The sequence below is a fragment of the Strix uralensis genome, chromosome 2, assembly GCF_047716275.1.
Source record: "Strix uralensis isolate ZFMK-TIS-50842 chromosome 2, bStrUra1, whole genome shotgun sequence".
Lineage (NCBI taxonomy): Eukaryota > Metazoa > Chordata > Aves > Strigiformes > Strigidae > Strix > Strix uralensis.
In genome coordinates, this window is record NC_133973.1 from 111327328 (window position 1) to 111353024 (window position 25697).

General features: G+C 38.3%; 1 protein-coding gene across 3 annotated transcripts in view; it reads left to right on the top strand.

Annotated features, from left to right (window-relative positions):
* Positions 1–25697, top strand: part of DCLK1 (doublecortin like kinase 1) — a 257750-nt gene that overhangs the window by 225998 nt on the left and 6055 nt on the right. For 2 of the 3 annotated variants that reach the window (XM_074859813.1, XM_074859816.1), the window contains 5 exons: positions 507–640; positions 1323–1400; positions 2044–2140; positions 4039–4119; positions 11332–11445. In XM_074859813.1, coding sequence (XP_074715914.1) covers positions 507–640; positions 1323–1400; positions 2044–2140; positions 4039–4119; positions 11332–11445 — 504 coding nt within the window. Of the gene's footprint in view, positions 1–506; positions 641–1322; positions 1401–2043; positions 2141–4038; positions 4120–11331; positions 11446–17127; positions 17202–25697 lie in introns of all 3 variants that reach the window. The other variant, XM_074859814.1, reaches the window with a different exon arrangement.

Genomic DNA, 25697 nt, shown 5'->3' on the forward strand with positions numbered 1-25697 from the left:
AAGGAGAGGACAGTGTTTCTAGGTGAAATAGTCCACCCAGGTTTGCATCTTATTACTTCAATACACAGAGAAGAATCTGTTGCTGCTATCAGTGCAGTCACTGTTGTATTATCTAAGAAGTTGAAGTTCCTGTGCAAGCCTTTAAAGTCTGTGCAAGTAAAAGGTATAAACTCAAAAACCCTACACTCTGAATTGACTGTCAGTGGGGAGTTAACCTAGGAATGTCACTGCTGGAAGGTCAAACCTTTTCTTCTGGGCTTTAGATTCTAGCAAGTAGTATGTCCTTTGTTGGCCAGGTACCAAGGTAAGTCTTTCCCAAACATCCTGAGCGCATTCAAGGGAAGTTGTCAAAATTGTCTGTGAATTTTCAAAGCAGAGAAGTATGTTATAGGTAAGGAGAGAAAAAAGAATGTAAATTAGAAGGAACATTTCAGGCAGTTAGTAAATGATACAGTAGTTACCTTGATGGTATTGTGTTAAACCTTTGAATTTTCCTCCTGGTTTAGGTTTATGAACACCAAGATGGAAGCAAGTCCCTGAAGCTGGGAGACTTTGGCCTAGCAACAATTGTGGATGGACCTCTATATACTGTTTGTGGGACCCCAACATATGTAGCTCCAGAAATCATTGCTGAAACTGGGTAAATCAGTTCTAGTGATGATTCATTGATGTGTACACAGTGGAGCATGTTCTCGACAATGTGCCTGACAGGAGTTCTTGCAGTTAAGATTTTTATGCTACCTTTGCTTGGGTATGACGCAGAATGGTGGCTCCAGAGTTGGAAGGGTCCTCTGGAGGCTATCTTGTGCAAACCAGCTCAGAGCAGGACCAACTTTGGAGTTATATCAGGTTTCTCTGCCAGTTGTTGGCCTCAAACTTCTCAGCTTAACACTGAGTTATTAACTACACATTTGCAGATACATTAATTCTTAAGCTGTCCCCAGAGACTGCTAACTACTGTTAACTTAATTTTATTTTGTTATCACACACTGTCTTCTTCTGATTTGTTCCACAGAGTAAAATGCCTTCTGGCTTGAGCAGCCTGTGTCACCTTTGCAGGCTTCTTGTTGGTAGGCGTCACTGTCTGTCTCAGGAATACAGCACAATATCTTCTGTTCACTCCTATATTCTGATCTAATGTAGTTTTAAGATGTAAATGTTAAAAAGATTTGAAAATGGAATTAGATAGGTAGGTAGGACATAGAGAAAATTCAGATGAGAATATATAGGAAATTATTAATAATTCTGAAAATGTTTCCTCTGTTCTTGTACTGTAGTTCATAGGAGTCAAATGTCTCTAACCATGTCTCTCACACTTCTAGATATGGCTTGAAGGTGGACATCTGGGCAGCGGGTGTGATTACTTACATCCTGCTCTGTGGTTTTCCTCCATTCCGTGGGTATGGACTGATCTATTCAACGATCCTTGTTCTGTGAATTGGTCCCTGTGCTGCTTTTGCATTAAGCACAGGGATTCCCACTGGAAGAAGTTCTCTGCTTGTAGGGTTTGGTTTTTTCTGTGCTCTGCATAGTATTTGACACAAACCCCATAAATGTCTGTGATTTTACTGTAAAATCTCTGTCTCATGTTTGTTTATTTTAATTTAAACTTCATTGCATTACAAAACAAGAGCCTCCATTATGGGTTCTGGGTGCCTTTGCCTGATGTTTAAAATACACAGTGAAATAACCATCTTCTTTCATGGACCAAATACAACATATTTTGTGGTCGGTAAAGGTAATTAAAAAGTAAGCCACTTAATAAGGACATGTCAGATCTTTTGTCCCCTCAAAGCAATTGCAAAGTTGTCAACAATCCTAAAGACAAGCAGGTTACCTCAGAAAGAATGCACCAAATGCACTTTGTTTTATGATCTCGCCATTCACAGACATGGTTGCATGCCGGAGGGGAATCAACAGCTTCCAAAAGTATACTAAGGGATTGCCAGTTAAAACCAATTTCAAGAAGCCCATTGAATCCAGCTCTGGAAATAATTTCTTTGTGGGTTTTGTTGTTGTTTTTGTTTGGTTTTTACTTTACAGAAGTGGAGATGACCAAGAAGTGCTTTTTGATCAGATTTTGATGGGACAGGTGGATTTTCCATCTCCGTATTGGGACAATGTTTCTGACTCCGCAAAGGTGGGTTTTATAGTTGATGATACTTTCTTCTCCAATATTATTCCCAGTGCCAGTATCTGATGCGTGTTGTTCTTTCACAGTTCTGTATTTGACATGTCTCGTATATCTCCTGCTATACCCATAAGTTCCTCTGGGTCACCAAGTACGTTGTCGTTTGATCACTGGTCTGTTAGACTCCAGGTGGTTCTGAAATGGACCCCATCTCTTATGATGCCTCACACAACAGAGGCACCATCAGCCCTTACTGATCAAGAAGACATTTCAGTACCTTTGCTTGACCTACACTTCTTAGCTTGAAAGCTCTCTGGGACTTTGCTTTATATGTACTTACGATGGGGACCAGTTACCAACCTGGAGCCTTTGAATATTATATAATAATATTATAGGGATACTGTTTTCCCTTTATTAATCCTATTAGACAATCTGTCTGTTGTTTCTTTCTGTCAAAGAACCAGGCCTCGCATTGCCTGTAACTCCTTATTGTTGTCATTGTGGTATGAAATACAGACTTGTTCTGGCCACCAGTTCATGGGCCATAGGCTCTTAGAACATGACACAAAGGAGGTAGAGCTTGAAGTGTGCTAAGGCAGATACAATCCTTTTCAGGTACAGATCCTGACAGAGTTCATTATACTTGCAGAGCAGATCAAGTTTTTTAACTCTTATTAGTGCACTGGAGCAACAGTTTAACTCACAGAATTTCTAGGGACCTGACATTCACTATAGTTGGGGAAGGGGTGGAGAGAGAGAGAGAGAGAGAGAGAGACATACATGTATGGAAAAAAAATAAAAGCCAAAACCATAAAACTATTCATATGATCATCCTGTACATAAGTGCTTCATTTCTGCCAGTTTACTTCTGTAGCCTGTAAGGCAAAGCCAGGCAAAACTGTCTTCCTGTTTCTTTCAGTTTAATTAATCACAAAAAAAAAAAAAAAAAAAAAAGAAAAGGAAATTTGGAGGTAGATGCAGGTAATGAGAGTAGTGTTCTACATTCTGAATCTCCATTCTTTGGAGAGTTACATCCTGCTTTTACAGATATGTGGAGGGTGATCAGGACTAGTGTTTTAGCCTGTTAACTAATGAGGTTAACAAATGGGATACAGTCACGGAGTTGGAAGAAGTCCTCTAAACCACATCATTGTGTTGTAGCAGGCTTTATTTTGTAGCATCATTAATGAGAACTCTGCAAGTCCTTTGCCAATCGTGTTACCCTGTGAAACTCCTTCTTCCAAATAGTCCAGTCTAAAATTTCTGGTTTGAAGCATTAGCCTATTCATTTAACTTCTCCTTGTCACTCAGAATTATCAACTTTGGCCTTTGGTGATACCTCTTTATTTACTGTCATACTGCCCTCCTGTTTTCTGTGCACTGCACTCACTGGTGGAATTAGATATAGGTTTATTTACATGCTAGTTGAAAACTAGGTAATTGCAGAGAAAATCAGAGGATGAAAAATAATGTTTTTAAGTGGGTTTTTTTATTATCTTTTATGTCATTTATACAAGAGCTTAAAGTAAAATTCTAGATTTACTGGCTTTTTTCCTACTGAGGAATTGGCTTTTTCTTAATGGGAAGCTAACCTAATTTCATGCGACCATCTGTTTTGTAGATTATGTGTTAAGTGCTTTTCTCTTAAACAGTGGCTACAGAACTGTAACTCAGAACTGTCTTCTAGCTTTCCAAGATACTGTTAGATATTGATTTAAAAGTTCATCTTGAAGTTCAGCAGTTCATAGTTGTTCTTTTTTTAAAATAATCTTAATATATTTCTGCAGTTGGTAGTTCACTCTCTCTTCGAGCACTCTTACATAATCAGTTGAAGAGCACTTTAGTGAATTAAATGTTGATTTATTCTTTAAAAATGTTTAAATTTGACCCAGTATTCCATTTCTCAGGAACTTATCACAATGATGCTTCAAGTAGATGTAGATCTGCGATTCTCAGCCTTGCAAGTTCTTGAGCATCCATGGGTTAATGTAAGTATTTTTAGGCTTGTAGATGCTGCTTGTAATTTGGCATCTTTGAGCTCTTTTCTGTCAAATCCTTTCTGTGCCCTTCTGGAGCCAGTACATTCTAAAAATGCCATAGGTTTAACTGGAAATAAACTGGGTTACACACATACCTTGGAGTATTCACTGTTTTATGTATGCTCAGCTACATTTTCTCTGAAATATTTTGGGCCAGGTTTTCAACAAATTTCAACCACACTTGACAAATTTATACCTCCAACAATCAGCTTGTGGGTTCAGTGACACATTTTGCTCTCCTAAAATCAGATGGACTCAAAACTCTGACAGTTGTGATTAAGAACTATTGAAATATAGTCCATAGTGTTAAGCCTACTTGATCCAGAATGAAACAGGGAAACCTTTAGAATCATATTTAGCTTCTGATGTTGAAATATACATATATTTATTTGCAGCCATATCCATTTAATCTGAGTTACCATGAAATAGCTATTTATGTATCCTGGCTTGTCTCTAAGCAACTGGACTTTTGCCATAAAAGTCGTTATCAGTGAGGTGGCATACAGATAAATCTGGCAGAGAATAAAGAGATTTCTCTTTAGTTAATGTTGAGACAAGGACACTACTTAATATTGGTTAATTATTTCAGGCTATTTAATATGTCTTAAAATATTTGGGTGACAAGAAAGAAAAATTGGAGAAAATCCAGATTCAAATTCAGAAGGGAAGATTGAGAAAAGAAATACAATTGGGATGAACAGAGAAAAAAATAAAGAAGGAAGAAATAACATTTCATTTTGTTTGTTGCACGTTTGAGTGTGCAGTCTTCCTTGGAATACTATTCGGTCCCGTAGCTGCTGTATCCAAAACTGTTTTATCACTAAAACACTATTCTAAAAGTTCAAATATACAGTAATCTCAAATACTAATCTTTTTTATGAAAGTGTCCTCCAGATAGCCCAGAACAGTGGTGATCAGTTTTTTACCAAGTATATGCTTCTGTCTTGGAGGCTCCCTTTTTGCCCAAACCATTTTTTTAAAAATTGTAAATGCTATTATCATGCAGAGCACTTCTGCAGTGTACAAAGAGTGCAAGGATCCAGGACAATGTCTGATGAAAATCTTTTCATTTTCAAGATGACATTCAAGCAGCTGAAATATTAATTTTCCTTGGTGCCAGGTGCTGTCCTTGGATATAGCGTTCTGTCACAGTTTATAATGACTTCTGGTGACTGAGGTGTCTCTCTGTCTCCACGGGAGAAGGACGGGTGGGGATTTCTGGAGTGCTGCTGATGGAAGTGACTGATCAGAAGCCACAGAGAGGCCAAGTCACCCGTGGTATCACTCTGCATACTGCTGCTGAGGTTACTAAAACATCACTTGTTTACACCACCTGAGGATGTGGTCACTAATCTTCCTCTGTTTCTGAAAAATACATTGGAACTGTTAATGCTCCCCCCAGACACCTTTTTTTTTTTTTTTTTTTGGCTTCAGTTACACAGTGATGTCTTTTAGGAAGCCATTTTAGCAAGATGTATTAAGAAGAGATGCAGCTCTTTGTCAGTAACATGATGGTGATGATGTCCCTGCTGATGGGGAGGGACAGGGAGAGGGGCTGGGGGCTAAAGTCTTTTACCACTCGAGAGCTCCGTTAACCAAACCTGAGCTCTGGTTACTGGAGCACCCTGGAAAATTCCTGAGTTTCTGTGCAATAAGTTAAAATATGGAGCCCTTTACCAGAGGATGCTGTAGAGGCCAAGTATAAATGGATTCAAAAGGGAGTTTGATACATTTTTAGAGGATGAGCCCATTGGTGCCTATTAAATATGGGAGTCTGGATATAGCTCTTGGCTCACAATCTTCTTAAGTACTTGGTTGGCAGAAACTGGAGGATATACCAGGGAAAGTTCACAATCTACTTGTCTTCGTTAAATGTACTATTTCATAAACAGTGACTATGATGCACTGTTGGAAACAAGATACTGTGTTCAATTCACCTTTGGTCTAGCTCTGCTGCACTTCTCATAGTTTTGTGATGATTATAATTCTTTGCAATCAAAACCTATAGCAGTTCCGTCCATAAATAAGTGAAACAAATATTCCATGACAGCTCTGTAATTTCTTCTTTTCTGTCCAACTGCTGCTTTTAGCAACTGAGATGAACCAGTATTTTGTCTTCAGCAATACGCTAACGATAGTTCATAATGCAGATCAAAACCTCTTTTGAATTCCTCCAGATATTTTTTCTGGAAGGAGAAAGGCCAGCACTGGGACCAGTTCAGGAAAGTGCTTGAGCACATTCCAAACATTGCTCCTATTTCAAGGCATCACACATGGAAGCACTTAGTATTAGGCATAAAATTAACTAGATGGCACTAAAATTCTAGTTCACTTCAGGAGAAATGAGAACATGGCTGAGTTGAAACAGGTGCTTAAATGCTTTTGTGAAAAAGGACACTTTCCTGAAGTGGATCGGGGAAGTATGCAGTAGATAGCCTAGCAGGGACAGCCTGCCTGTGTACAGAGGCAGAATGATACCTGGTGTCAGATCTGACCTTGCATCCCCGTACCATGACCTGCTTGGGAGGTCACACAACCTCCCCGTACCTCATTTTCCCAGCTTCAGGACAGGGAATTAATATACTCAACCCTGTTTATAAAAGGCTCTGCCATCTATTTGTCATAATTACCTGATCAATTATCTGCAACTTCCATAAAATACTGTCTTTCTGAGAAGAAATGGCACATGGAGTTTTCACCTAACACTTCATTTTCACAGATAACCTGTTTAAATACTTTTCCATGGCATCAAATGCTGGACTTTACTTTCCCTTTTCTTATTTTAGTTTTGAAGCTATTAACAGAGTGGTAAACTTGCAGCTAAAATACTGCATAGGACAGCTGGCGTGAAAATCAGGCATGTGTTTTCTTCGACAATTTTAAGAAACATTTTCTCTCTTTGATCAAACTTTTGATAGAAGTGTTGTAACTGCTTACACTGTATAAAAGCGTTTTGTAGATTGTAAATAACCATTCTACTTTATAGCTGCTTACTATGTGATTACTTGGTAAATTGCTGAGATTCCTGGAATGTGCTTTGACAGTTTCAGTAGGAGCCAACCCTCATTTCAGTTTCAGTTTTTGCTATAAAAATAGCTGGAATCCTCTTGGAAACTGAAAAACTTGTTATGGTCAGAGTCAGACCAGTAAAGCAGTTCCTATGTCAATAATATCCCAGCTGTTTTCAATTCAAAAAAACAGAACCTGAAAAGATGTTGGCTACATGCCACTGCCACAGATGGAGATCTTGAATTCTAAATGCAATTCGGCAGCAGTTCCTTGCCCCCTCCCTTTAGTTTATTTGGATTTGTCTCTCCTATGCAGTATACCTGGAAACAAATCCATGAGTTTATACTTCCCCTACAGGGACCCCAGCTTTTTCCTTTACCTGCTCAAATTCATTGCAAAACCAAAGAATTATAAAAGAGGCTGGAAACTTGAGGTCTGGCATTTTAAACATTGATGCTATTGATAACCTGAATTGTACTATACAAGTTGCAGGACAAACCTACTCTTTTTATTGTAGAAGTAGTAAATATTTCCTGATACAGCACTGAGTAGTGAATGCTGAAAAGGATGGATTGCATTCTGTAAATCCTTCTCTGCTAAAATCATCAATATAAAATGTGGTGTGTTGTTGCTGGAGGAAAAAGATGGCACACACAAGCATAAAAGACAATTAGGGAAACTGGAGTTTTTACATATTTCCTTAACCATGTCTGCCTTGGAAATCTGTGTGCAAAAGAATTGAATAACCAAGTAATAAATAGTAATGAGCTGAACATTTGTAAGGAAGTTAATTTAAAAAGACATTTCTTATTTGGCAGCTGCACTACTTTTGGTTACACCCTAGGACACTGCCCAAAGAAAAATTCCTTGTAATCCTTAAAGGAAAAAGAGTCCAAAAGCTCTTCCAGCACTTCTATTTGCTCTAATTTTCTGCTGTTATTTATATAATGACCTGTTCATCTGATGCTTTTAGACCTGGAAAGTAAAGCTCTTGTGACAAGCTTGTGAAATGGATCTGAGTGCTTCAGGGCAATAGGAGTCTGGAAATCCTAAACTTCATTCCATCTTTTAACACTTCTTTTTTCTTTGAGTGGGAATGTCTCCTGCCATACAGAACAATGCAAATATGAAAACAGTGTTTATCAATTACTCAAATGATGCCAAGATCCTCTGCCTCTCTTTTTAAAATGTTGATTTCTTGCAAATAAACCATGAAAGGTCTTTTGTGGAGGCTGATCAAATAAAAAAGAAATCTTAAGATCCCAAGTAGTTTACATTGTCCAGGTGAAAACTCAAATTCTGGACCAGAGTTTTCAAACTGTCAAAGGATTTTGACTGCCCAACTTCTGAGACATGCTCGGGAGAGCGATTCTTTCAGACCATTAGCAGTCAACATTTTCTGAAGCTCATGACCCTTGAAGTTTCCCAGAGTTAAGCATGAAAAATCGCTAGTGATCTTTAAAAGATCTTGTCCTGTCTGCTAAATCTGAGATAAAATTCTGTGATCCTAACCCACTGCAAGAAGTAGTTCCTAATACAAAGGTTAAAATAGGGGAAAGGAGCAGTTAACCTCTTTGGGGACTGACATCCTTCCCATTACAGCAACCTGATGAAATTCTTGTCAGCAATGTTTAGCCTGTTCGCCAATTCTACAACTTACCCTGCTGATTCTGGTGAATCTGATGGGGTTTTTTTCACTTCTTGCCTTTTTAAACTGCAGAGCAGCTTGTTTTGTATGTAGTTAAACATCTGTCATCTTTCACCCTCAATATCTATCTATTTTATTGTTGGCTGAAGTGATTCCAGGAGCCAGCTAATGTATATTAGCTTGTTTCTAAAGCACGTTGGAATAAAAAAAATAGCTACTAAACATCAGGTAGCACCAACAGTAGTAAGAAAATTTAATAATGGTAGAGTAATTCCCATATATCCCTATGCTGCATCTTAAATGGAGCTGGAAGATATTTAATCTAAAAGCTGAAGCCCAAACTGTGTGTCTCTGGTACATTGCCACTGGAACGGTGAGTGTGGTACTTCAGCAATAAAATATTACCACAGTGTTGGTAACTATTGTCTTCTCCATAATTTAGTCTTTTGACAAGATGACATGAACGTTTGGCACACTTTCATGTCAAGAAAGCCAAGGGAATGATTTTTCTTCTTTTTTTTTTCCCCCTCTAGTGAAGAAGAGTTCACTTTACAGGCTAGCTTTCTTCTGGGAAAGGCAAGGTCAGCAGAAAGCAGGTTATTTTTAGGGGTCATATAGCCCTGAGCCAAGACTCCCCGGTGCTAGACAATAATCAGCTACTGGGTTGTATTGTTTTGTTTTGTGTTTTGCAGCTGTGTGCACTTGACCATATTTTGCCGGCTGAGACATTCTGTTAAGGGGTGAGTGAGGGATCTCTAAACACAAACTCCCCAAGCTAAATGAATAACAAACCCTAACCAACCTCCCTAAAATTCCCATATGCTTGCTGAGCTCATGATTTACTGCAGTGACTCTGTAACTCTTTAAGTGCACTCAGAATTGCTGCAAAGCCAGAAAAAAAAAAAAAAGTGCCTGTCATCTCTCTGTATTCTGATCTTGTCTCTTGCCTGTATTCTAGGATTTCTCTTAAGTGGAATTTAAGAACTTTTCCAACGATAGTTACACATACCATGCAGTACCAGCTTGGGTACTTTGTGGATGACCATTGCGGATGGCTAGTGACCTGATATCCTGCATATTCTGCCTATTTTGTGTTTTGTTGCCTATTCTGCCTATTCTGCATATTGTTGCCTGAAATCCTGCATATTCTGTTAGCAGAGAAGTCTCACCAAGCAGTGGCTTTTTGCACTTTTTTCAGGCAGAAGGATCTTATTTGCAATTTCTAAAAAAAACTCCTTTCTTCTCTTGGGCTTGAATTCAAGCCGCTGACTTGTGCAAAACTGCAAACTCCCTTCTGTCAGGGTTTCACTTCAGCAGCGAGGATGCCTGCATGCCTAGGTGCAGATAGACAGGTTTGCTCTGCACAGTGGGATGTCTCAGCCAGGAGAAGGCACCTCCCGGCCCAACCGCATGGTTCTGGGCTGGAGGTCACGCACAGCCAAATCGCTTGGTGCGCACAACAGCAGAACCTTGCAGAACCATCCTTGGCCATGCAGTTGTGTGCCTACTTTTAGCTCAGGTTAGCTCAAGTTGAGAACGTGTCTTTCGGCAAGGAAGAAGAGGCCATCCACAGCTGGCTCCAGCCCTTCCCTGCTTTCCCAGGCAGGTTGTACCTCTGTCTGTCCTTTCCCTGCAGCATCCCAGGCTTGTGTGCCTTGGGACTGGGGGAAGGAATTGCAGTCCCTTGTTATTAGTCAGTCAGAGATTCGATTTGCAGAGGTGGGTTTGTTTAACTATATGGTTTTAGTACGGTACAGTCATAGTCTGCGGGGAATGCCACAGCAAGCCGTGAGCCTGCACCTAACCTGGCCTGCAGCCATACACAATGATACACCCCGGTGTTGGTGAGGTCCTGTGCTCACCTGTCCCGAGGTCTCAGCTAGGATATGTCTCAGCTCCCATCTTGCCTGCGTTTCCTCACTGTGGGACTCACTGAGCCATGGCTGGAACATTCACCGAACACCATAGTCCCTGAGTTTGTCACCTTTATGACGAGGCAAGGACCTTATTGGTGTTTCTCAAGGCTTTTGGAGGTCCTTTCCTGCATCCTCCCAAAACACGGCCTCTGGTTTCCATAATCTCTTGGACGCTTTCTACTTTTGGGGTCATTATCTTTAAATTTATGTGATGAGTAAACAGAATCATAAACAGGTCCAAGCCTATCAAACTTTGAAATATTAATGAACCTAAAATAGCTAGGCAGTGGTAGTTAAGACATGGTAGAAAGAATAATAAAATGCTAAACAATTATTATTAATTAACATTCCCTAAAGTTTGAGAGGAAGATGTTGGGTAAAGAAGAAGTGAGAGGCTGGTTCGTGACATAATGTGATGTTCATCTTATAAATACCTTAGATATATCGATGGAGACAATGATTGACCCGTATTTCATTACAGACTTTTTGTAAACTTTTCTATATTGACAGGTGCTATCAGAATCACCTTGCAATTCCTTTATTTTTCCTTTTCTCACTGAAGTTTTGTTTTGCTTTATTTCTCTGCAGGATGATGGCCTTCCAGAGAATGAACATCAGCTCTCAGTAGCTGGGAAGATAAAGAAGCATTTCAACACAGGCCCTAAACCGAACAGCACAGCAGCTGGAGTTTCTGTCATAGCAGTAAGCATCTGAAATACACAGCTCAAACACTTAAATATGTGTCCACAAGGTAGTGTGTGTTTAGGACATGCCACCAAAAGAAACCGGAGAGGGTTAATCTTTAGGTAATTCTAGTGTTTAATTAATATAAACATAGTTAGACTGGTATTCTGCACAATTATCCATTGATTCTCCTTGTGAGTCATATTGTTATTTAACAGCCCTAGGAGATATAACTGTACACACACTTCCACATTTTACCAGAAGATCAGTGGACCTAACTCCAATGTAGATTCAACAATTTGAACTCTGGGATCATGACATTTTACTTGGCAGCTGAATCATCACATGGATTGAGGCCACACAGAAGTTGTAGCAGAAGGACAGCAGCACTTTAAAATGGAAATTAGTTCAAAATTTTAACAGAAAATATGTATGGCAGCCTTCTCTTCTCCGAAGACATCAAAGAGAGCTATGATGTCTCACTCCTACCTTCATAGTTGATATGAGTCTAGCCACTTCAGATTTAGCTGAGCAGCAGCATTTTATTGTACTGCCACATGCAAGCTGCTTCCCTTTAGGCAGAAGGACTTAACTGGGTAAAGACTTAATGGAGCTCCTTGTTGCCTTCTGTCATGTTGCAATTCCAGTCCAGGCTTTCCAGGTTAGAACGTGTTAGAGCTTCTGAAACCAAGCTTGACCAAACTTTTGACCAAGCTTTACTGAGGTTTCAGTGGCATCCTCAGTGTAGCATACATTGCATACATTTGTAATTTTTCCCCAAAGATGAACATGTGTATTAGATATACATGCACACAGAATATATTCAGTGTGTTATGAGATTATTCATACTAATGGCATTGAATAGTAACGCACATCCTTCACATTTTTGATACATCTGCCTGTGTTTGTAAGCTTTTCTTTATTACTCATGGTAGTGTTAACGCTCCAAATAGTCACTAAAAATAAGTGACACGTTAAGCATAACCATTCCCATATCAGATTACTCAGTGTTCATTCCCAGCTTCCATAAATTGCAGGTGGTGTGACTGCATATGTACACTTTCTTGTACTGTTTCCACTTTCATGTTTCTCAGCTCAGCCCCTCCAGTGGTGAGTTAAATCAGCATGAAGTAAACTCAGCTCAGCACATGCAATCTGGCTCACAGGTGTGAACTGTTTGTGCAGCAAAACGGATACTCTCTCAAAGTTACTTGGTATAAGTACTTAAAATTTCAAGCTGTGCCTCTCTCATATTTTTTCTTTACTCTTTCCAACCCTGAACGTCCTCAACATGGAAGCAAGTTGTTCCTCATGCTTTTCCTAGATTTTCTCAGTCATCAGCTAACATAGTCAGCATTTATTTATTTTCATTTTTAAGCAATAATACTGCAACAGCTCTCCCACAACTAAAACATCACATACCCATTGCTCATCTGAAATGCAGGTATGTTCTGTATAGACTAGCTGAAACCGTGTTCCTTTCGAATGGACTGCCAGCACGCTTGTCCATGAGAATTACTGCTCAGAACCTCCATGCTAATGACTTCAAAGCTTAAAAGTGAGAAATGATGCCTCTGTCCTCATCCATCCCTTGCCTCCTTTATGTTTTTAATTTCCCCACCCTCCTTTTCTTTTTCTTTGTCCCAGTTCCTCTGCCAAGGAATTGTTTACAGCAGTTTGACACTTGAGTAATGAAAAAGGCACTGTAGTGAATCTTTCCACTGCAAAGCATTATACATATATATAAAAAGTATATGTTTAATTATATTCTTAATGGCTTTTATTTATTTTTTAGTGTTTGGAAATTTAACAGATCATTTTTAGTGATCATCCCTATGAGTGAACATCATACTCTGGCATGATTAATCCTGCAACTTGGCCTATGAAGTAGAAATGTTTACAATATTTTCACAGAATTCAGAAAGTGGTTTCATTAGCTTATGTCAATTATTTTCTAAAAACTTGGAAGAGATGGGGAAGTATAGACCTCTTTAGTGTTTTGGTAATGTTCCAGAAAGCTAGATAATTTTGATTTTGATAATAAATTACCTTTATTTTCTACAAAACTAATAAGTAAAATAAAGCCAGAAGCAAAACAACAAAGCCTTTAACTGTTGTTTCTGCATTTGAAAGCATACTTAATATACATTTGACATGCATGTCATCAGGGTTTTATGTTTGGGAATCTTCCTTTAACTGTGCAATCTCAAATATCATAGAAGTAAATCTTATTAATGAAGACTGCTCTACATTTAGAATTTTCAAAGTATGTACAGATGCTGTAACATTGTTCAGCACTAAAGATGTGCACTAAGTATATTTTCTACAAAAATACTGTTTTATTGTGCCTGCCTGTATGTTTACTGTAACTTTTTGAGAGAGTGCTTGTGTATATAATATAGAGATGCCTTCTATATATTATATAACACATCTGTGTCTGTGTGTGTTTGTGAAAATGTGTTAATATGTGCATATATTTATATAGCTTACTTAATAGTATAAAAGAGAAATATTAGCATTATTTTGAGTTTTATAACTCTGTTTATGCACAAAGATAGCTAATCTGTGGTATTTAGTTCTTAATTTGTCCTCTCATTGGTATGATATTATATGCCTATTTTCTTCGGTGGTGAGAAGTAACACACCTCAAAGATCTCAAGCAGTATTTATCATGTGCACCAATTAAAACTATAATATAAAAACTAAGTTCCTAAAGATATGTTTGTGGTCAGTTTGACTGGGAGGAAGTTTGAAGCCACGTGTATTTTGTATATGTCTACTGTGGCTACTACTTCCTTCAGCAATGTCCAAATACATTGTACTGACTCCTTGGTTCAGACCTACATCTGCTTTGTTGATGTGGTAATCCTCAGTAAAAGTTGTCTCTGACTATTCAGGGCAGAGACATCCTACAAGTTCTCGTGCATGTGTCCAGACTTCAAGTTTGTCCACATTTGAAAGGATTTGTCAGTTTGGACAAACAACCATAATGAACACGTTGTGCCTGCCTAGCAGAGTAGTTCCTTTGCTGGTATAGCAGAAGATGATTCCTCAAACAAAATTAACTGTACAGGCAAAGAGACTTCTCTGTTGATACATTAATACATCATTAAAAGTTCTGCCAGCATAACTACGTCAGTTGGGAAAAAATTCCCTTAAATCAACATAGCTTTGCCAGCAAAATTTTAATTGGAGAACTAGCTTTTAAAACAGCAAGAGAATTAACAAGTCCCTGAAAAACAACCGCTTGCTGATGGGAGAGTAGAGATCAATTTACTTGCCCTATTCTTAAACTCTTGTCATGGGCACTGACAACCAGTCTCTGTAGGAGATGGGCTGGGCTAGTGCCTCCCCAGTCTGTGTCAGAATGGCCACGTTACTGTAAAGTCTATGCCAAAGTATTTGCAGAATCAGGTTTCTCATACAGCTTTCCAATAGGAACAGTATTCTGTAGTTCCATGATGGTGTTTATAAAAGATACTGCAGTAAAAACATAAAATCAGACTTTACTAAATAGTCTTTTTAAAATTTCAGGATAGATTTTTTCCTTCAAGTCTCCAAGGATGTTATCCCTTTTTTTTTTTTTTTCTTTTCCCCTTTGGCCACGAAACGATACTCTGTGGCTGTACCCTCTGGGTTTTAGTGACAGTGGCTAAAGGGACCAAGAGCCAAAATAATTTTTTAAGAATGCTTCTGCAATCCAGAGGTGTGCTGTAATTCTTTGTACAAACTGAACATCGTTGACTATGTGTTCATGTCTGAAGTGTTAAAGCTTTGCCTGCATGTTGTCACTTTTGTGCTTGTATTTTTGCCATTGTTAAGACAGAGGAAAGACTAATGATAATCTTCTGTTAAGGTTGTATGAGGTCTCTGTCTTGGCAATGGGAGCAAACTCCAGCTGGAGACTCAGAGGAATCAAGTAGGACAGCAAAAGAGAAAAGCTGCTGAGAAAGTTGGTGCAGCTCTCTGCCTTTTGCAGAGTCCTAGCTGGGCTGGTGAGGCTGCTGCAGGCAGTCCGGCAAGAGGAAGGCAGCGGATGGGTCATTGCCCTGCTTTCTGCCGATTTTAAGACAAAATTACAAAGTGTTATTTTTAGCGGTGGGATTTCTTGGGTCGTGTGGAAGAGAAGCCAAGTTTAGTCTGTGAGTTTTGCTTGGCTTAAAGATGAACCGGTGCCTAGGCTATCACTTCCCATCTATTGTTTGTGTTGTCCTGGGATCATTGTCCACAGTCAGGTTTCTCATGGCAGGATTTCCACACCAACGAAATTGTTTCAAGTCATGTTAGGAAGCAACTCTCCCGATCTTCTCTATATCACTTTTTAGCTGTCCAATTTTAGGGCAATATTTTTGATCTGCTTTTTAAGAAAACTTCCCTTTTGTGTATTTTATGTGCAGCATACAAGGAAGCCAGTAGATGGCAATAGTAGACCAGTGTAGTTAAGCCAACAGAAAATTAACTTTAGGTACAAGGTCCTCATGGTTTTAAACAGCAAACCTCCTTTAAATAATTCTAAATAAGATGAAAGAGGCATTGTTTTAACAAAATGGAATAAATTATTAAATTCTACACTTGCAGGAGAGTCGTCAAGAAAAATTTAAATTTGCAGTTAGCTCCTAGCTACCCTTGAAGTGCTTGGTAACTGGAAATGTGTTGAACTGCTTTTCTGAATTTAGAATTAGAAACTGTCATCAGTATTGGAAATACATGCCACGCTCTTATTGAAGCACAAAATGGCCTTTTCTCTTCATAGGGCAAAATGTGAAAATCATCGCAACTAACAATTTTAAAGCAAGCAGAGTGTCTCCCTCAAGATAATTTCCCCTAAATTTTATTTAACTCGGCTAAATGATGTCTCCATCGTCGGTTAGTGCAGCACAGAAGGGTTAGAGAAAACAACACATTTTCTTTGTTCCTATGCACATGATTCTGCTAATGATAAACTAAACTTAAAAGATCTCTATTGCTTAAGTAATGTCATGAGCATACTTTCCTGGACACAATGTTAAATTCATTTCCATTTTGACTTTAATTGGTGCAATTTTAAACCGAATAGTTTTGTGCTGTTATCTTTTTGAGCATGAGGTGTAAGCTGAAATGATAAACAATGTTATTCATGACTCTGAGTAGTCCTACTCTCCAAGGTTAACGCATTTTTAGAAATGAATTACCATGATTGATGGGGTATCAAAACCTGATTCTTTTCATCTTTACACATTCCATGATTATGAAGCAGTCTAATTTAAGCCTTGTGTAGTCTGTCTAGCCTGCTCCTTGTGATGGTTGCACTGCATTTTTTTAAAAATTATTAAACCTCTCAGTTTAATTGCAAAAGATAATTTTCCATTACTGGTATGTGCAACTTAAAGGGGCACTTCTGTCTTTGGAGGTAACAAGATAATTGTCAGACTTTTAAATGAGTGCATTATGCATTAAGTAACCTATTTCACAAACTCCATTTTAGTTTGAATAAATTGGCTTCTAATTTAGCAAGACCGAATCTAGAGTTAGTATCTTTTTCTTTTATTTCTTCACTTTTTTTTCTTTTTTGTCTGAGGTACGTAGCTTTAGGATGTTAGATAAGTGCCTTCTGAAAGTGAAAACAGTAAATATGCACTAAATAAGGAACAGCTTGCTCTGGAGTCTGAATTCTTTAGCCTAATGTCGATCCACTGAGTTGCCCCATTTCTCTCTGCTCAGCTGGACCACGGGTTTACCATCAAGAGATCAGGGTCTTTGGACTACTACCAACAACCAGGAATGTATTGGATAAGGTATGAGATGGTGCAGCGCCAACAGTCAGTGTTTCCATGGCAACGTGCTGGCAGTCTCCATTAACCAGTTCCTTCAGTGGATAAACATGCTTTTTGATTTGTTATCCGGTCCATATGCTGCTTTATCAGTTTCGTTTTAATCTTGATTGAGATGCCACACCCCCTCATTCCCTTTCTTCACCCATCCCTCACACCCACATCGCCAGCTTTCTCTTCATCGCACATGCTCAGTATCAATTTCCCCTATAGTTAAAAGGACAGTGTATATAGAAAATCTACTAGATATGCTGAAGTACGCACCCTCCCCCTCCTTATTGCTTGTTAAGGCATCTGCTTCGCCTGCGCTCCTGTGTTGAGACACATGGAGCAGCAACAGGCTCTCAGCATATATTTTCCTCTTTTTCCGTGTGAGATGTGGAACTATATACTGTCATTTTAAACCCACTAAACACAATCCTTACCTTAGATTGAACAATGCATTTACATAACACGGGCCGTAGAAACTCTCCCAAGTTCAATGAAATACAATGCATTGTATGTGCTGGTAAGCTTGTGTTTCTAACAATGCATTCTTTCTCTTTTCTTTTTAAAACCCTTCTGATACCTATTTATTTTGATTTTATTTTTTTAAATATTGCATGAGTCTTTTGAATATATTTTTCTTCATTGTGTAACTGTGCCAGGGTTGTCGTTAGCTGGCTTAACCTATATGATAAAAAGGGGGTCTGGGTGGGAGGGGGTTATTCTGGAGCTGGGGCAAGGAGGGATCCAGGTCTGATAGCCCACACGAGGCCCACACACCTCCTCAATCAATCCAGAGCCCCCGAATTTCCATCAAGTGGTTATTTGCTGGCTTTTTTCCTTCTTATTACTCACAAGACCCACATTTTGATAGCTGGAGAAATTTGTATAAGTTTGTTGCAAAACCTGCGTTTTCTAACACTGCAGTGATTGAAGCCTTTAAAAACTCCTCTGTGAGGTATTTGGAAAAACTCAGCAAATTAACCACATTAGTGAAACAATAAAGATGGTCACTGCAAGTGTTTCCAGTAAAGTAAAACTCCCACCCTGGATCATTTCACTGAATGCATGGATCAGGCTCCAGCACAGTTTCCTAGAGGTTCCCTGAGCACACACCAAGTGTTAAGTAGATTCTGATATGGATGTTCTGGGGAAAGAAAAAACAAAAGTAATCCTATTTTTTAGGCAAAAAGTAGAAAACTATTTCCCATCCATCAGCTGAACGCTGGCTAGCAAGAATTGAAAAACGCTTTCACGTCAAGTGCTCGAGTGTGCAGCAGGATGTGTAATTCCAGCCTATAGCACTTGCATTGGTGGCTATAAACCTACCGTGACCTGCAAGGACATAGCAAAACCTTCTTGGTCTGTGGTGTCACTTGGCATCACGCTTCGCAGGTTCCAGCCCTGTAACACAGCCGAGAGACAACAGCACAGCATCTCTGCTTTTTGGTTTTGAAGAAGGGGGGAACAGGGCCTGAGTGCCCAGCTTTAGCTGAGTGTGGGTTTGATGGTACTAGAGCAATTTTTCTTTTCTGCTTATGAAGTAAAGATGGCGTTTTGGGTCAAGCAGGACTTTGCCAAATAGTTGCAAATTTAATGCCTCCTCTGTAAACTGGGAGAAAGCTCTCATGAGCTTTATTTATCTTCCTGGAGTTTAGATGCTCTCCATGATCAGCTTATACTCCTTCTCTGCTTTACTATTTTTATTTTACACAAAAAAAAAAAAAAATCTGGCTTTCCATTTGCTATACACAATGTTTGGCTCTTTTAAAACCCCAGCTTCAGGGGGAGCAGACCACCAGAAACAGGAGCCTGTGATAAAAGCGAGCATCTCCTCTCAGATTGGCCTTGACTCAGTTTAACTGCATAGCCTAGATTTTGAAACAAACCATATGCATTTTGAGGAGGTAGGGGGGAAGACTCTAATTCTGCAAAGTGGTAAATAAATAAACGCTATAAAAAAAAAAAAAAAGGAGGGGGGGCATTTGACTAAAGCACTAGTAATGGCTGCCATCAGCATACAAAATGACACATCCCTGAATAATGGGCTGGAGCAGATGGGCGATAATCTCTCTTATTCATACATAAACTGCTCTGTTTTCCAGCTGGGGGCAGTAACAACAATGTTTATAATTAGTGCTTTCTAAACAGGGCACCTAGTGTGGAAAGGCAAATTGGGAGAGCAGGGCTCCTAGGTGTAGATGCTTAATTAGGAAACGCTGTAACAGGGTACCTCCGAACAAGCACTGCCTTGTGTTTGGTCCTCTTTCATCTCCAAGAAATAAGCAACTGCTGTAGTGACCAACATTTTAGTCTAAATAAAACCATTTCGATGTAGCAAGAGTTTACTTTTTAGTAGCGCAAATGCAAAGCATATGAAAAGGTTCATCAATTCCCATCTATAAAACAGTTAATTTATCACAGGCCCATGAAAATCAGCCTGAATTCACAAGTATAGCGAAAAATGAAAGCAGGTCCCGAGGAAAATGCAATGCTCCTTTTGTTAGTGTTAAACTATTCATCTCTCCTCCACTCTTTTCATCGTTTTCATCCCTAGTTTCTAGCAGTCTTCTAAAATATCTTTTTAAATGGCACTATATCCTCCCTCAATCAACCAGAAAACCTTTTCCTTTCTCTGCCTAAAAGACTTTCCTATTCAAAGTGCCTCAAAATCCTAGGTTTCTGAGCACTCATTCTACATCCTGTTTTATTCCCTTTCAGTAGGATAATATATGCAAAAGTGACATGACTTTTTGAGATACTAAAATAGAACAAACCTTATGTTCAGTAATAGTTGTTGTAGCAGGTATGAGATACAATGCCTGGAAAATCTTAGTGTTCCTTGAATATGAGGAACAGAAAGAAACACAGAGGCCAAATCAGTAAAATCATTTGGATCCTAGACTGATAAATGTTTTCAGGGCAGCCAACCTAATGCTGTCGAGACATCAGCACTGCAATCAGAAGTGCAGCAAAGGCCAAAGCAGCGTCAGTAAGGGATGAGACCTGGAGGTCTCAGTTAAACCCCTGCAGTCTGCTCTGCCCCAAGGCTGGTGAAACTTGTTCTTGATAGCCAGGAAAACCAGCCTTGGTTCAGGTGGGTAATGCCTATGGTGCAATCACACCTTCATTCACTCCTAATTATCAGTGTCAACTCAAGTCAAAGACAGCACAGATCACCCATCTCTGAGCAGATACTATGTTTGGGGTTTCTTTTTTTTTTTTTTCCCTCCAGTCAGCCCATTCTCTGATAGATCTCTTTAAGAAAGGGTTAAAGCCAATGCATTCATCTTTTTAATTTCCATCTACTGGAACTTAGCAACAGTGACCACGAAAAATCCAAATGGCACCTTCATTGTCCAGAAATATCATAACTGATAGATTTACTTTCTTATAAGGAACTTTTCTTTAAGATGCACTTAACTGAGACTTTTAACAGTTTGTTGCCTCCAGTTTTTTGGCTTTCTTGTAAGTAAGCCAGAATATTAAGAGTGAAAGTATTTCAAGCCTTTTCTTTAGCCCCAAGTGTTGCAGTGTCCTGCCCATAGCCTTCCTCAGCTGCTTTACCTGTTCCTCCTAATGGTAGCACATTTTGAAGACAATACTTGGCATAATTTACCAGTGTTTTCTTCGATCCTGAATTTCCTTTCTCGTTCTGGTTTATGTCTGAATCTTAACATTACTTTAATCTGCTTCTGACAGAGTGGCCTGAATTTTTTGCCTTTTCTGGGCTGATTCAGAATATCAGGGGAGCACTAGAATGGTTGTATCTAACATAAAATATTAGTACAGGTAGTATTGCATATAGGATTAGTATAAAATGTTAGTGTATGTTGTTTTCTAGATATCCACAGGCACTGTAGAAAAGCTAAAGGAGCAAAATAAAACCCAGGAAATGTACAGGAAAGTCATTAATGATCTTATCTATGTAATGACAATAGCAAGGAGATGAGTTACTTTGGATGCTTAACAAAGTCATCAATCCAGTCAGTACTGAATTAATAAAATATTGGATTTTTAAAATACAGTTGTCACTGTCACAGTTAAAAAGTATCTGAATAGCTCATTTGAAAACCCATAGTTCCATCCTCTGTGTTTGATTCCTAATTCCCATTACTTTGCATCTGTCGAGTTACTTAACACCTGTCCCAAGTGAATACAATACACTTTCAAGTCAAAAGTTACAGCCAGACAACTTGACAAAGGGACAAGGAAGTTGGGAATCAGACTTGCTATCTGTAAAGTGCCATTTTTAATACCGTAAAACCCTCTGTAAACTGAATATTGGTAAAAACAGGCAAACATCTAAACTCATTTAAAATATCTTCTGCTCTTTGACTAAGAAAACCACAACTGATTTACAAAATATAAATAAAATTCACCCATGCAAACAACTTGGCACTAACTCTCTCCCATCTATAATTGAAACCAGCTGAGGAATCGTGTCTCTAAAAAGGAGGGATGTCAAAGAGTAAACACGAACTTAAATATAGCAATATGAATGCAGCAGTTATATGTGTAGCATACTTGTCTTTGTATTCACTCACCAATACAGTACAAAGCATACATCAAATTGATTTGGTTTTCTTTCTTTTTTGCTTTCATTTTAGTTAAATTTCATGCCAGAAGTTACATGGTGTGCTAAAGCACTGGCCTTTTGCATTTGGAGGTCTAGGTTCAAATCCACTCGATTAATTTGTCCCCTCGATGTGGTCATTTGCATGTCTCCAAATCACCGTGTAACTTGACTTAGTTATAGCTTGTGCCTGAGAGGCTAAAAATAACATGTGTCTTTCACTCCTGGATTGAGGTGCATTGCTAAGTTTGAAGTACTCTCCAAAAAGTGTCTTGAATCATGAATCAATCACATGTGTATATATATATATATATATATATATATAACCTGAGGAACCCATGGAAAAAATAAAAAAAAATCAGACTGAAAGGCTGCCTGGCTCTGCCATGAGCATTGTTTAATGGTCATTTTTGCAGTAAGGAAACCTGCCGTTACATATCTCAATGTATTGAGGTCACTAGCCAGAAGCTTGAGGAAATAAGATAAAATTATCTAGGTGTGAACATTTAAATATGTACATACACATACATGCATATAAAACAATGCACTGGAAGAAAAATACCAGTGTTTCAATACATAGTCCATGCAGTTCCACACACTAAACAAAGCATCACAAAAACTGCAAACAAATTGCAAATATGCTCCTGCAGAATGAAAGCGAGTGAAGGGAAGGGTTTCTTAGATTAATGCATGAACAGCTGCATCCCCAGTTTGGTCTCCTGGCTGATATGAATAATGGATGGGCTAAGAGGCAAAATGCACAATAATGTTCTTTTATTAATGAAATGAATATATATCTATATTTGGTGACCAGCAGTAAATTAAGACAAGTGAAAAGAAAAACAGTCATTGCTCGCATTCATAAAATGCAGTTACTTCAATCCAATAATTACTGACCTGACAGAAAATATCACCCCACAGCTAAAATAAGGCGCTTCCCACTGCAAATCCAATATATGTATCAAAGCAGTTGTAGTTTTTGAATGTCTGTTCACAAACACAGAGTTCAACATTTTCCAAGATAAAAAACCGAATTTGCATGGCTCAGGAGTCCTGCAGCATCAAGAGGTAGAAATCAGAATAAAGACACTCCCTATGGCAAAATCCTGGGAAAATACTAACTGCACCTTAGTATATAGGTGACAGAAACAGTGATTTTAAAATAATGCTCTGTCACTTCAAATGAAATGCATATTCAAAAATGGCTTGTTAACCATTTGGTACTGAGTGTCAGGATTACTAAAGGTTGATGCAAAATACATTAGTGCTTAATGAAGTGCTTCAGACCCATCAGCACCAAACTATTAGAGGCAATCCACTTATCTGCTGCTGGATAAGAAGCTCTACATTTCCTCATATGGATTGTAGGAGGACAGTCTCATATCTTATTTAAGAACACTATCCTTACATTTTAGTTGCCATTACTATCATATAGTGCTCAAAGTTCTCACTCTCTCACCTCGAGCCGGGAAAAAAAATGTCAAAATGTGATAATGAAAATCTGGGATTTGCAGTCCTGTGAAGCATAAGTGCACTTCAGATCCTCTTATTATTTATTGAAAGAGAAGCTTAAAGTAGAAATGCCCTGGAAATCCATAATGGACTGGTTCATGCACCAGCGAACCACCCAGCTGAATAGTATATGAAATAATACAGCTATTAAACCAAGGCAATGTGTATAAGAGGCCTTTGTTACAAAACCAGTAATAATAATGAAAAAGCTGATTTTTGGAATATACCTATGTGCACAAGAGGGTACAGTGGGTGAAAATTACACTTTCAAAATGTATGCAGTCAATACTCAAATGTATCTTACCATCTGCCCTGCATTCCAAAGCACTAATCTATCGTATTTTGAAATTCTTTACAGGTAAAAAATAACCATGACCTCATTAAATGAAAAATAGCATTTGTGCAGAGTGACAGTACTGTCCAGCAGTGTATTAGTCACTGGAAGTGCAAAATGTCTTCATAATATTGAGCAGAATAAGCCTGCTCTTGCAAGGTCTGTAGGGCTTGTGAGTGCTCTGTCTGTGGCCAGAAGGGACCCATTTTGTGGTTCTGACATGTTAAATATTAAACGTTAGACTATGACCTATGTATTTTTGCTTTCACTAGATAAATACTCCCTTCTTTGGCTCTCTGTGACTTTATACATATTTATTCAATAAGTTCTTTGGGTGAGAAAGGCTCTGAATATCTCTCAGCCCAGGAGAGTGACCACAATAATGCCCCTGAGTCTACAAGCATGTCTTTACAGAAACCGATTGGATCAAATTCACGGGAGACTTTGGATAAAAATGCAAAGAAAAACAAAGTCTCAAAATATCTCAGGAAGTTTCTGAAAGGTTAGGAAGCCCGAAATATTTGGTCCTACAAACTACAGCATAAGGTGCTGGATTAGGTGAGATCATTGGGGGTTTTTTGCTTAACATTTTTTATTATTGAGGCAGGAAGCGCCTTTATGTATTCTTAAACAAATACTTTTAAACAAAAGCCCCCAGAGCTTCCCCAACAATAGTAGAAAACTGGTATCTTGGGGTTTATTTTTTAAAGGTATCTTTAAAAAGATGTCCTGATATTTAATTATCTTACTAGTTTTGCAATTTTAGAATTCTGTACTTTAAAAAAAGCAATATCCTAGGCTAAATTTCAAAACCAATCTTTTATTCAAGAGTATTCTCTTCTGTGTAACTTATCTGATTTTAAATACCTTCAGTTTTTATATATACATTTACCATTCCATGTAGTAGGTTTAAAAATAAATTTAGAATTTAATACAAGTATTTTAATTATTCGACTAGAAATGTTAAACTTTCTCAGAGGAGAGTATCTATTACCACAGGATGATGTGATGTGGTTTAAACTTTAAATAAATGCTTATTTCCTCTAAGCATAAAAAATCTTTTAAATGGAAATCTGTATTTTATAGAATGGTAATATATGCCATTCTTTGCAATTTTCACACAGCATTACATACTGTATGCAGTATATTCACTGTGTGTAAAAGATCTAGGAATTCTTCTGTTTCACATTAAAAAATAATCAAAACCTGAATTGGTTCAAGGCTAAGAAACGTAGAAGGCATTGAAAATACTAATTGGAGCTCTTAACCAAAATATTAGCAGTAAACAAAGAATTTCTCAGCAGATTAGAAGTGTTGGATTTTTTAGCAATTTTTGTTTAAAATACGGGGATGAACTTATCGAAGTTAATTATTTTACCCCTTTAAAGTAGTGATATGTAGGTCCTAAACACAAAAATAACAGTTCAGCAATTTAGCCTAACTAAATCCATTTGCTATAGTAGCTCTGTACTCTTGTCCATCTTTCTGTCTCTGTTACATCATTATTGAATGCTGATTGCATTATTTTAGAGCATGGATTGCTATAATGCTATTCTGCACTGGTATGATGGATTTAGTTTTCATTTTGTTCTCAAAAATATGTTTGCTATAAATACATCTCTGCTCTCCTATGAGGCTCACACTATAACTGGTAAATTTTCTAGAGAAATCAGTCATGTATATCTCAAGAGAAAACAATAAATCCTTTGAAGCAGAATAACCTTTTGGCTGCATTCTTTTAAATGAAGATTTTCATACTAGGGACAAATTTTACAAGCCTTAGCAGTTAAACCTATACAGTTCTCAAAGCTATCTTTGCCTCCAGTGCCATGATCAGATATTTGTTTGCATTTTGTATGTCATCTTACTAGCCACCTGCCTTTTCCCATTTTGCTTTTTCCAAAAAAATCATGGGCCATGTTTTAAGAAGGCAGCCCTGCTTCAGAAGGCAGTTAACTATGTGTCAAAGTGCTCTTGCTGAATCAAGGCCATCCTGTCGAACTTGTAATTTTACAGTGATTTCAGGGACTTCAGTCTAATGCCCCGTAATTAT